General features: G+C 58.8%; 2 protein-coding genes across 3 annotated transcripts in view; one reads left to right on the plus strand and one right to left on the minus strand.

The window, feature by feature from the left end:
- On the plus strand, positions 1-9,673 carry Chadl (chondroadherin like). Its single transcript, XM_026405937.2, has 6 exons — positions 1-47; positions 1,467-1,647; positions 2,097-3,797; positions 4,256-4,422; positions 5,099-5,297; positions 9,596-9,673. Exons 1-6 carry the CDS (start codon positions 40-42, stop codon positions 9,620-9,622), a joined length of 2,283 nt encoding a protein of 760 aa, XP_026261722.2. The 5' UTR covers positions 1-39; the 3' UTR covers positions 9,623-9,673.
- Positions 8,512-12,015, minus strand: part of L3mbtl2 (L3MBTL histone methyl-lysine binding protein 2) — a 23,860-nt gene continuing 20,356 nt past the window's right edge. For both annotated transcript variants that reach the window (XM_026405938.2, XM_077798744.1), the window contains 4 exons: positions 11,511-11,745; positions 10,971-11,036; positions 9,670-9,786; positions 8,512-9,191 (listed from right to left, as the gene is read on the minus strand). In XM_026405938.2, the coding sequence (XP_026261723.1) occupies positions 9,079-9,191; positions 9,670-9,786; positions 10,971-11,036; positions 11,511-11,745 (531 nt within the window). In that variant the 3' untranslated portion in view covers positions 8,512-9,078. The remainder of the gene's footprint in view (positions 9,192-9,669; positions 9,787-10,970; positions 11,037-11,510; positions 11,746-12,015) is intronic.

A 12,015-nucleotide genomic window follows, 5' to 3' on the forward strand; every position in this document is an offset into this window, starting at 1 on the left:
GTGCTGAGCCTCCGGTCTGGGCTGGCAGCTTGAGGCGGCATGGAGGGGTGAGTTTTGGGGCCCCCAGGGTGCAAGGCAGCCTTAGATGGGCTGAGTGGTTGCAGGAAAGTCCCCACTCTTCTCTGGGCCTCTGAGAGTCTGGCAGGCAGGGGCTCTGGGACGTTCCTGGGCCTGAGATTCAACAAGGGTCTCCCAGAGGTGGGTCCTGAGGAACAGTGGAGGGAACGCGGCTGCTCTGGTGCTCCTGGGGCTTGGTCCCTCCGCTGGGAGCAGTCCTGAGCCCTCCACCCTCTGCCGAAGGCCCCTCCCTGAGCCATAGCCTTTGCCACAAGCTCTGGAGAAGACCAGCAGCTCCAAGATGGGGTGGACCCTGGGACTCAAAGGGGACTAAAACACAGTGACAGTGAGCAGAGACTGGGGAGGCCTGAAGGGCAGCAGCCTAGGCATCAGGAGAGGCCATCGTGAAACAAACTGAGAACAGAAAGAAGAGCTGGGCAAGTCAGGCGATGCGGGAAGCAAAGAGGGGGCTCTGGGCAAAGCCATTCCCGGTATGGCGTGTTGGGGGACCACAAGGAGGAGGGCGGATTTCAGCTGCAGATCAGGAGTGAGGACCTCCACTAAAGACAGTAGGAAGATCTGGGGTGTTTTCAGCTGTGGGTGTCAGGGCCTCAAGAGCATTCTGGAAAATTCCCTTTGGTTGCTGGGTGGTGAGTGGAGAAGAGGAGAAGCCAGAAGAGCCACGGTGGCAGCACTCAGAGCTGGGAAGGGGTCTGACGGCGGGTCGACAGATGCATGGGTGGACAGAAGGATGGATGGACGGATGAATGGGTGGGCAGATGAGCAGGTACATCCTGCCCAGAGCACAATCCACAACTCACACCCTCGTCTCCCTCCCCCTGATCCAGTCCTGGTCAGCTGGGGGGACCAAGGTGAAGGGAGGACAGAGGGAAATAAACAGAGAAGACTCCTGAGCTGCCTGCTGTGTGGCTTTGACCTGCCACACAAGGGCCACCCCAGGATCAGTCTCAGGCCCTACAACGCCTGGTCCTCCAGTCCTGCTGACACTTGAGCGAGGCCTGGGTCCCCTTGGACTGCCAAACTGTCTTCTCAAGATGGGCGTCATTATGCCACTTGCTCCTGGGGAGCTGGCACCATGTCTAAGAATGGGCTGCTCACCACAGCCTGGGGGCATACTGTGACTCCCAGACTCCTCCTTATGTTTGGTCTGTTGTCACTGTGGACAGGGAATCAAAAGGACTCACTGGGTTGACTTTCTGAGCCTTGGTTTCCTCCCATGTAAAACAAAGCCCATACAGAATCTGCAATGCATGGGGTGAGGAAGAGGTCTAAAGGAGAAAGGCTCTGAGGGGTTTTGGGGCAGAAGCTGCTCAGTGGCTGGTGCTCTGAGATGGACAGTGTTGAGGACTCCACCCCTGTGGACAGCCACTCTCCCCTGCTTCTCCCAGGCCCCAGAGCTCCACCCATGTCCCCTTGTTGTTGCTGCTGCTGCTTCTGCTGCTGCCACTGGGTCCAGCATGGCAAACAGCTGCCCAAGGCTGCCCACAGACCTGCATCTGTGACAATTCCAGGCTGCATGTTGCCTGCCGGCACCAGAACCTTACTGAAGTTCCAAATACCATTCCTGAGGTCAGCAGGGCAGGAAATGGGCACAGGGTGGTTAGTGGGGCAGTGGAAGGAGCCTGGGTTGGGAGAGCTTGGCAAGGTATTTTTCTCAGCACCTCGGTCTTCTGTAAAATGGGAAGACTAGCAACCAATACCAGGGAGCTAATCTATTTTAAATCCTTACTATGTGACTAGATTAAGTCGGTGGCTCATAGATAAGCATCAAATTCATTGCCAACCATGTGACAGACCCTGTGGGGTAGCAAGGTGGGATGTAGTCTCTGCCTTATGGTTATGAGTGAGTGTCAAGACACTGTGAAAGTGTCACAGTGGGATTATCAGTGGCTGGGGAGAAAGGCTTCTTGGAGGAGGGGTCAGGAAGCAGGATGAAGAGAAATGAGGGGAAGGTAAGGGGAGAGGAGTGTCCCCAGCCCTGCCCCTGTGCAGCTCAGCCTTGCTTCCCTCACCCCCAGCTGACCCAGAGGCTGGACCTCCAGGGCAACATGCTGAAGGTGATCCCTCCAGCTGCCTTCCAAGCCCTGCCTTACCTCACCCATCTGGACCTGCGGCACTGTCAGGTGGAGCTGGTGGCCGAGGGCGCTTTCCGAGGCCTGGGCCGCCTGCTCCTCCTCAACCTGGGCTCCAACCGCCTGAGCTCGCTGCCCCAGGAGGCCCTGGACGGGCTGGGCTCGCTGAGGCGGCTGGAGCTGGAGCGGAACATGCTGGAGGAGCTGCGGCCTGGGACCTTCGGGGCCCTGGGCGCACTGGCCACGCTGAACCTGGCCCACAACGCCCTGGTCTACCTGCCCGCCATGGCCTTCCAGGGGCTGCTGCGTGCCCGCTGGCTGCAGCTGTCTCACAACGCGCTCAGCGTGCTGGCCCCCGAGGCCCTGGCCGGCCTGCCCGCCCTGCGCCGGCTCAGCCTGAACCACAATGAGCTCCAGGCCCTGCCCGGGGCCGCCTTGTCCCAGGCCCACGGCCTGGCCAGGCTGGAGCTAGGCCACAACCCGCTCACCTACACGGGCGAGGAGGACGGGCTGGCGCTGCCCGGCCTGCGGGAGCTGACGCTGGACCACGGCGCGCTGCAGGCCCTGGGCCCCCGGGCCTTCGCCCACTGCCCGCGCCTGCACACCCTGGACCTCCGAGGGAACCAGCTGGACACGCTGCCCGCGCTGCAGGGCCCGGGCCAGCTGCGCAGACTGCGGCTGCAGGGCAACCCGCTGTGGTGCGGCTGCCAGGCACGGCCCCTGCTCGAGTGGCTGGCACGGGCGCGCGTGCGCTCGGACGGCGCGTGCAGAGGGCCGCGGCGGCTGCGAGGCGAGGCCCTGGACGCCCTGCGGCCCTCAGACCTGCGCTGCCCGGGAGATGCGGCCGAGGAAGAGGAAGAGGAAGAGGAGCGGGCGGGCTCTGCGCCCGGAGCCCCACCGCGCGCCCCGCAGGAGGAGGACGGGGCGGCCAAGCCCTGCCCGCGCGCCTGCGTGTGCGCCACCGAGTCCCGCCACAGCAGCTGTGAGGGCCGCGGCCTGCAGGCAGTGCCCCGCGGCTTTCCCAACGGCACTCAGCTCCTGGACCTGAGGCGGAACCACTTCCCGTCGGTGCCTCGAGCGGCCTTCCCTGGCCTGGGCCACCTGGTGTCGCTGCACCTGCAGCACTGCGGCATCGCAGAGCTGGAAGCCGGCGCCTTGGCGGGGCTGGGCCGCCTGCTGTACCTCTACCTCTCTGACAACCAGCTCTCCGGGCTCAGCGCAGCCGCCCTGGAAGGGGTCCCCCACCTTGGCTACCTGTACCTGGAACGCAACCGCTTCCTGCAGGTGCCCGGGGCTGCCCTGCGCGCCCTGCCCAGCCTCTTCTCCCTGCACCTGCAGGACAACGCTGTGGACCACCTGGCACCTGGGGATCTGGCTGGGGTGCGGGCCCTGCGCTGGCTCTATCTGAGTGGAAACCGCATCACCCAAGTGTCCCCTGGGGCGCTGGGCACAGCTCGGGAGCTGGAGAAGCTTTACCTTGACAGGAACCAGCTGCGGGAGGTGCCCACTGGGGCCTTGGAGGGGCTGCCTGCCCTCCTGGAGCTGCAGCTCTCTGGGAATCCACTCAGGGCCCTGCAAGATGGGAACTTCCGGCCTGTGGGCAGGTCACTGCAGCACCTCTTCCTGAACAGCAGTGACCTGGAGCAGGTGGGCGCCTGGTGTGTGACCAGGGAGGCAGCACGGGGCTATATGTGACACACATTCACCCATCAGACATTTGCCCCCTTCAGTGCCAGGTTTTAGGCTCAGCATGGGGACCTGAGATAAACAGACAATTCACCCAGGTGTGGGTTATAAGCCAGGTGGAATTCAGTGCCACAAGCTAGAGGCCTGCCCAGGGAGGGCACTGCCAGGGCATGGAGGAGGGGAGGGAGGAATTTGGGTTTATCTAGGTTGAGAGTCCATGAGGCTTTCCCTTATGGGAGTTGGGGTTCAAGCTGTAGAAAGAACCATGAATTGGGCAACAGGGTGACCTGGGTTTTGACCAGCACTGACCTCCCAACCTGCGCCTCCTTGGGCTCTACAACCTCTCCTTTGCTAGGGAGGGTGGAGCTTCCCCCAGCTCAGGGGCAGAGCTCACACCAGGGCCTGGCACCTTCTTACAGATTTCTCCTGAAGCCTTCTCAGGCCTGGAGCTGGGGCTCCAGAGCCTGCACCTGCAGAAGAACCAGCTTCGGGCTCTGCCCGCCCTGCCCGATCTCAGGCAGCTGGAGCTCATGGACCTCAGCGGCAATCCCTTTCACTGTGACTGCCAGCTTCTTCCGCTGCACAGGTAGGCACCCCACCTGGAGCCCAGCCAGGGACCCACCAGCTGCTCTCAGTCAAGCCCCCAAGTGTCTCTGGGCACCATGTCAGTAAGGCTGATCAGCTGGCAGGGGCCAGAATGGGCCCGGCCAGAGCAAGAAAGCATGTGCTCTTCTGGGATTAGGTATCCTCCCTGGAGGGGGCTTGGTGGACTTCTCTGAACCTCATTTCCTTCATCTATAAAGTGGAAATGATATTTGCCCTGCCTAGAGGACTAGGACCTACTAAATGTGTGTATTATCTTTCTTATTTAATTTTACGTAATTACACAAGGAAGTAACAAGACCCTGGAGGCAGGCAGACCTTGGCTTTAAGATTTTATCAACAAACTAAAGTCACATGACCTGTGTCCACCCGTGAAAAGGGATGAGTGTTTTATGTACCTCAACATGACCTCTGTAAGAATTCAGTTAATTAGCAGAGCCCTTTGTAATTTACTGTTCTCATTCCGCTTTCATAGAGAAGGGGTCTGAGGCTTGAAGTGACTTCCAGGTCACTGATGGGTGAAGCTCTGAGCCAGGACTCTCAGAGGAGCTGCTGCCCCCAGGCTCACTGCCCAATTCCCCACCACTCCTCACTCTCCTCAGGAAGCTCCTGACTGCACATCAGCACAGTGGGCTCCCCGACCTCTCATCTCTCCTCAGGTGGCTAGCTGGGCTGAACCTGCGGGTGGGGGCCACCTGTGCCACCCCTCCCAGTGCCCGGGGCCAGCGGGTGAAGGCGGCAGCTGCTGTCTTCAGAGCCTGCCCAGGCTGGGCTGCCAGGAAGGCCAGGCGGACACCGACCTTCATGCCTGGGGGCAGGAGGACCCCCATCAAGAGGAGACAGCAAGAAGCAGACAAGGTTGGCCTGGGGCTGGTGGGCCAAGTCCCAGGGCCTCAGGGCCATTAGATAGGGTTGTGTTAGCTCCCTGGGGGCTGCCACAACAAAGTACCAGGAACTGGGTGGCTTAGAATAACAGAAATGTATCTGTTCTGGAGGCTAGAAGTTGGAAATCAAGGTGTTGGCAGGACCACACTGTCCCTGAAGCCCTGAGTGGAAGGATCCTTTCTTGCTTCTTCTAGTTGCTGGTGGCCTGGGACATTCTGTGGCTGACAGTGGCATGATCCCACCAGCTTCCATCTTCACCCTGTGTCCTGCCTCTTCTCATCAGCCTCTCTGTGTCTGTCTCTGCAAGTCCCCCTTTAGGAGTACCAGCCACATTGGAGCAGGGCCACCCTAAAAGGACCTCATTTTAATTCCATTACCTCTGTTAAGACCCTATTTCCAAATAAGTTTGGATTCTGAGTGACTAGAGGTTAAAGGCTCCAATGTATCTTTTTAGAGGAAACACAGTGAACCCATAACAGCTTTCCAGGGGCTGGGAGTGAGGAAGGACCCCCAGTGGTGGCTGAGAAAATTCTGCCTTAGAAGCCAGACCCAGAGCTAGTTTAGTGACTTAGCAATGTCAATCTTAGCTGACACTCATGTGGCACTGACCTTCTTCCAGGCACTGTGCTATTCAACAGCATGGGTGCTTCTCCCAGAGTCAGCCCCAGCAGAGGCATGGGAGGCGCTGAGCTGGGCTCCGGAATGCAAGATCTGAGGAGTCCAACTCCAGGGCAGGGCCTCAGCCAAATGGGTCTGATGGCTTCAGCAGGAATCAGGACTTCAGACCTTCTGATCCATTCTGACATGGAAATATTCCTAGGGCTAGCTGGGCAAGGTGGTGCACCCCTGTAATCCCAGTGGCTCAGGAGGCTGAGGCAAGTTCAAGGCCAGCCTCAGCAATTTAGCAAGACCCAGTATCAAAAATTAAAAAAGGGCTGGGGATGTGGCTCAGTAGTGAAGCACCACCTGGGTTAAATCCCCAGTACCAATTCCTAGTGCCAGCGCTGGAGTTCTGGGTTATTTTAACAAATAGCAGTTTCTCCCCAGGATACAAAGGAATTGAAAGCTAAGGGCTCAACCCTGGCAGTGTTCAAGCTGGAGGTGAGGTGCCCCCTGCTGAGGGCAGGAGGCTGCCTGTCTTTCTCCCTTGAGGCCCCAACATTTTGGTATCTGGCACACAAAAGTGCTCTGACACGTTGATGGACGAGTGCCAGAGTACTGGGGGCAACTGGTGGGCCACACTGAGCTGTCCCCGCTGCTGCCACTTAGCATTGTAAATTTAAGCAACCAATTCACAAAACCTCACCTCAGAGTGACGTCATCGTGCCTCACAGGGTGACCGTGAAGGCGAGTAGGCTGATTCTGCCCTTGGTCTTGTGCCTGGCATAGGAGGCTCTAATAAGACATGGTTATTCCCTTGCTGCCCTGACTTTGAACAGGGTGGTCTTTCCAGGCTGATCCTGGAAAGGCTGAGAGGTGCAGGGCAGTCCCCTACAGTGCTTGGTCTGATCTCTAGCGGTGGCCGCAGGGGGCCGCAGGCAGGGGCAGGAGGGAGTGAGGAGGGTTTGGGGATGCTTCCCAGTCAGCAATCCATTGTTGAGACTCCGCGACCTTCAGTTCCACCCAAGGGCAAGTTGAGGCCCATGGTTCATTCTGAGTAAAAATTTCCAGGTCAACACTTCCACCTGTGACAAGTCAGACAGACGGGAACTCGGGTCATGTGCACACCCTTCTACTTCATCAACACTCCTGGAGCCCAACTTTGTACCAGGCCTGAGCGAGGCACTAGGGACAGATAAGATCTGGGCTCCCTTTGGGGAACTTGTGGCCTTTGGGGAGGGGACACATCAGTATGTGGTTGTTATGGAGTTGGGGCACTCAGCAGTGATGATAGATGACACTTACTCCCAGGCGGAGAAGTGTGAGCCAGTCCAGGGCCAAGTGACAGCCCAGCATGTCCTGCGGCTCTGCCCTCACCATGGAACTTCTAGGGCACAGCTTTTTCATTTAGGAACTAAAGGTCAAATGGCATATAAGTCACTTGTCAGAAGCTCTTGGGTCAGAATAATGCCTAACTGCTAAGGAACCTGATGAGATGAATTCTCTTCAGCTGGACTCCTGAGCAGACAGCAGAGCCAAAGTGCACCCTGGGACACTCTTCCTCCCAATATCCTCCCGAGGGGCTGCTGTCACTGGCATGCCACCACTGAGTCCTGGAGCTGGTGTGTGCTGAGGGCAGGAATGGCCGTTCTGAGCAGAGACCTGCCTGGTCTCTAGGCAGCCCAGTGGTCTTCCATTCTTAACCTATTTACTTCTTAAGGAAATCAGGCTAGGCCAACGGGCCACTTTCTAGGCATGTGTTCTGAACAGGGCTTTATCAAGGGGAAAAGAACCAAGTTCTCTCTGCATCTGTCCAGAAGTGCCCAGCCTGTGATGACTGATGCCTGCCCCATCTCAGGCACAGACCCTTTGTGGGTCCTGAGCCAGTCTAGTCTGCACACCTCAGCAAGCAGCTGACAGACCCGGGTCCAGGCTGCCTGCACAAGAGTCAAGAGCCATGCAGGCCCTGAAGGCAGCTGGACACAGCAGCACAGCTGTAGCCCTGGCAGGACAGAGGGACGCACATGACACCATCCAACACACAGGTGGGAAGGAAAGGGCTGCCTCTACCCTGGGTTCCAGGATGCTACACGAGAGGCAGGACAGCTCAGTTTTGAGGGAGACTAACTGGGAGAAGCAAAAGCAGCTGGAAACTGGGTAGACACCAGGTGAACCTCTAGAGTGCAGTTTCCGAAGCCAGTGGAATCAGGAATTAAAAGGACAATAAGAAAAGCGAGCTGGGAGGCACACCCATTATACCTGCCGGTCCCCTACTCCAGGGAGTGCTGTGAAGGATGGGGAAGAGTGTCCTTGAAGGTTCATGGGCAGCAGTACCGGCCACACCCTGGGTCAAGGCCATACCAGACATGGGTTAACAGTGGGGACAAGGAACGAAAATGTCGGGCAGATCCAACCCCAGCTAGAACCCAGGGCAGGCCAGGCACTGTAGGGGGGGGGCAAGGTAGGAGAGCTGAGCTCCCTGTTGCTGTCCCCAGCAGTAAGCAGCCTGGCCTCCACCCTGTTACCAAGTCGGCCCAGGCCACTGCAAGCCTCCCCCACTTTCCTTTTAGGAAATACGAACCAGTGCTCGTGGCCACAGAGGAGAGAGGTAAAGGCCATGACAGGTCACCAATGCCCATTATCCTGGTCAGTGCTTCTCAGCTGCCTGCCACTGCACAGTCCCTCCGGTGCCACGAGGCACACGGGGCCTTCTGCGTGGTTTGATTTTAGGCAGAGCTGCTCCTGTCCCTCCGCTCACTGTCAGCCCGGGGACCTTCCCATCAGAGCTGCTTCATAATTTTATTCTTGGGCAAACATACAGGCGGATCACACACTGTCTTGTCCCTCGTCTTCCAGTGTGATGGCAGCAGTGCCCACACCTGTTGGGGGCACAGCAGGTTGGGCAGCAGGTGCACCAGCTTCAGAAGCCTGGGGCCACACAGGGAGTCACTCAGACCAGCTTGGGGCCTCAGGCATCCCCAGGCACATAGGCCTCCAGGGGAGGATGGAGGCAAGAGGCGGGTCCTTCAGCAGGCAGCCTCCACATAAGAGGCAGGACATACACAAAAAAGGCTCAGTCTCCCATCTCAAGTGGGGTGGAAGGGTGGTGGCCCAGGAGCCCCAGCCTCCCCTCTGTTCCATGGCCTGGGCTGGCTCAGTCATCAGTCTCTTGCTTGATGTTCTCGAGGGGGACAGGCAGCTCTGGACTAGGAGCCTTGTCAGGAGAAGCCATGTCCAGGTGCTCTTCCTTCACACACACAGCAATGACTAGAGGGAAGCAGAGAATGAGTGTGCAGTCCCAGGAAGGCTGACAAGGGACCTGGCTTCCTGCAGAGGGGGCCCCCAGGGGGCGGCGGGAGCCGGGGAGGCCACCTCTACCCTCCTGCTCACTTCCCAGAGGCTGCAGCAGAGAGGCCCAGGGTGCCAAGCACAGCCTGCCTGGACTGGGTGTGCCAGAGATACTGGCATCTGCCAGTCTGCCCCCACCCTGCCAAGTCTGTCCAGTGGGCAGAGGTGCAGAGGAAGAGGGCGGGGCACCTGGCTGGACAGAGACTGGGCTTGGCTCAGAGTTGGGGGCGGGCGTTTGGGAAGTTCTACAGGCCCAGTGGTTCAAGGACTGCTTGGTGCCCAGAAAACTCTCTTCAAACTTGATTCTACTCTTCTGTGCCCAGGTGGGGAAGAAGAGGGGCCGCCTCTGAGCACGGAGCAGGCCGGCCCTGCCTTGATCTCGCCCGGCGGCTCTTACTCTCGTCAGGAATAGGCTCCGATGGGACCTTCCCCGCAGCCTGCAGGTCGTCCTCCAGCAGGGGCTTCTTGGACCCCTGTCTAAGGGGCCGAGTCTTGGTCGGCGGGATTCTTTTCCCTTTGAATAAAAATGGAATGAACCCAGCCTTAGGATCATATCTATATGAGGCTTGCAGGGCTGGGTCTCATCCAGAGGGGAAAGCGCCAGTTCGGGACAAAGGGCCTGGCCTACAACTGACAGTCCTCCCCACTGGTTGGACGTCCCAAAGTCAGAGCGGTTTGCTCCAGTCAGGGATCACTACCACCTCCTTGGGGCCAAGGCTTGGGGCAGTCCTGGGTGTCAATCCCTCCACCAGTGACCTGCCACATCCCAGCCCCTACCATTCTGAATGGCACGGTGCCTCCTTCTATGCCCCGTGTTTTTTCTTTCTTTTTTTTTGTGCTGCAAGGGATTGAACCCAGGGCCTTGGGCATGCTAGGCAAGCACTCCACCAACTGAGCTACCTCCCCAGCCCATGTTTTCTTATTGTGGCACTGGGGACTGGACCCAGTGCCTGGCACATGCCAGGCCCGCGCCCTACTTCTATGCTGCATCCAGCCCTCTTCTTTATCTTAATGTGAGACAGGTGTCACTAAATTGTCAGGCTGGCCTTGAACTTGTGATTCTCCTCCTTCAGCCTCCTGAGCTGCGGGGATTACAGGTGTGCACCAGTGTGCATGGCCCAAATCCCACTTGACACATGCCATACCCTCACTCCTGCTCAGTCCTAGTCCCCGTCTCAGCTCGTCCTATTTAAGCACGTGTTCCTCTCCTTGTGGTGCCATGTTGAGGAAATCTACCACCTACCCCCAGGGCCTGCAGCTCTGAGGATGGCCCAGTCAGGGCTCAGGATCTATTTGGGGTAGGCCTAAAAGCCCGGTGGAGTCTGCCTGCCCACTCAGCAGCCCCCTGTGCTCCGCTCCACTAAGGGGGTCTTGAGAGGCAGCAATCTTGGGACAACGGTATCTATTTCCTCCTGCACCTTTTTCTTAAGACCTAGCAGCTGCAGGTGCCTCGAGGCATGCTGGGTTCCAGCTCTGCGCAGCGGGGATGGAGATGACCTTTCTAAATACGATCTCGTTCTTTTTCCTCAGCGTCCTGACCACTGTCAGAGACTGAACTTCCCCTTTGATGCTCTGGGTCCCCAAAGGCACAGGGTGCAAGGCCCTTGGGCTGACAGGCAAGTGAGGAGAGGAGGGAACAGGAAGATGGCTGTGTGGGGCGGGTGGCCGCGAGAACAGGCCGCTTTGGGGCTTGCTTACTTTTCTTCCCAAACTGTTTCTTTTTCTTTTTTGTGGCCTCTTTGGCTTTCAAAGGTGTGGCTGGTTCTGTGATTGAAAGAAAGAGATGACAAGAGAGCACTGGAGGATGCAGGGCACATCCTGAGGCCCCGGTCCCCTCACACACAGGGCACCCCAAGCAGGGCAGCCTCAGCTGGGTAGTGAGAACAGGGTGGGCCTGGGGAGGGCCTGGGGAACAGCTGTCCTGGCTTCCCACCCTCGTCACCAGGGCTGCTCAGGTGCCTGGGTGGTTTACCTGGGTGCACAAGGACCCGAGCCTATGACAGAGTGGGCAAGATGAAGGAAGGAGCACTGCAGGCCGGAGGGAGGGGGGACAGAGAAGTCAGGAGAGGGGGGAGGCAGGGCTCTCTGTGCAGAGCGTCCCCAAGACTTCTCCATCCCATGCCAAGGAGCTGAGCTGGCATGGCAGGGTGGGGCAGGGAGGCGGGCGGGGAGGCGGGCAGGGAGGAAAGAGGAGGAGGAAGAAAGTCAAGAGCCCCTCAGAGCCACAGGAGCCCCGACCTGCAGCCACAGGAGGCTGGAGCTGGTAGCCAGTGAGTTCGCACCAGCCGACAGGGTAGATGTCCGGGGACTCGCAATCCACCCACTGGTCATACTCGTTGTCCCAGCCATCAAAGTGGATGCTGAGGAGCCGGTGAACCACCCGCTTCACGGTGGCCACACAGATGAGCCGGGGCTCCATCAGGTCCACAGCCTCCAGCTTCATGCCCACCTTGAAGCCATGGTTGGGGCAGTCCTGGGGGAAGAAGGCACTTGCCAGGCCAGCCAGCTCGCCACCTCAGCAGGCTTGCCTAAGGGCAGCAGTGGACAAGGGGCTGGCACCGAGGCCTGTGGGGGAAAGTCCTCTGGACACCCACTCATTGAGCCCTTCCCAGACACCAGCCCTTCCCCTCTTCTGAGGGGACCAGCTAACAGGCTCAGCGAGTGCCGTGTCACAGTGTGGGACTTCTCTGGACATAGCTGATCTCAGCGGTAGGGCCTCAAGAGAAGAGGCTGGAACTGCTGC

The sequence above is a fragment of the Urocitellus parryii genome, chromosome 5, assembly GCF_045843805.1.
Source record: "Urocitellus parryii isolate mUroPar1 chromosome 5, mUroPar1.hap1, whole genome shotgun sequence".
NCBI classification, from domain to species: domain Eukaryota; kingdom Metazoa; phylum Chordata; class Mammalia; order Rodentia; family Sciuridae; genus Urocitellus; species Urocitellus parryii.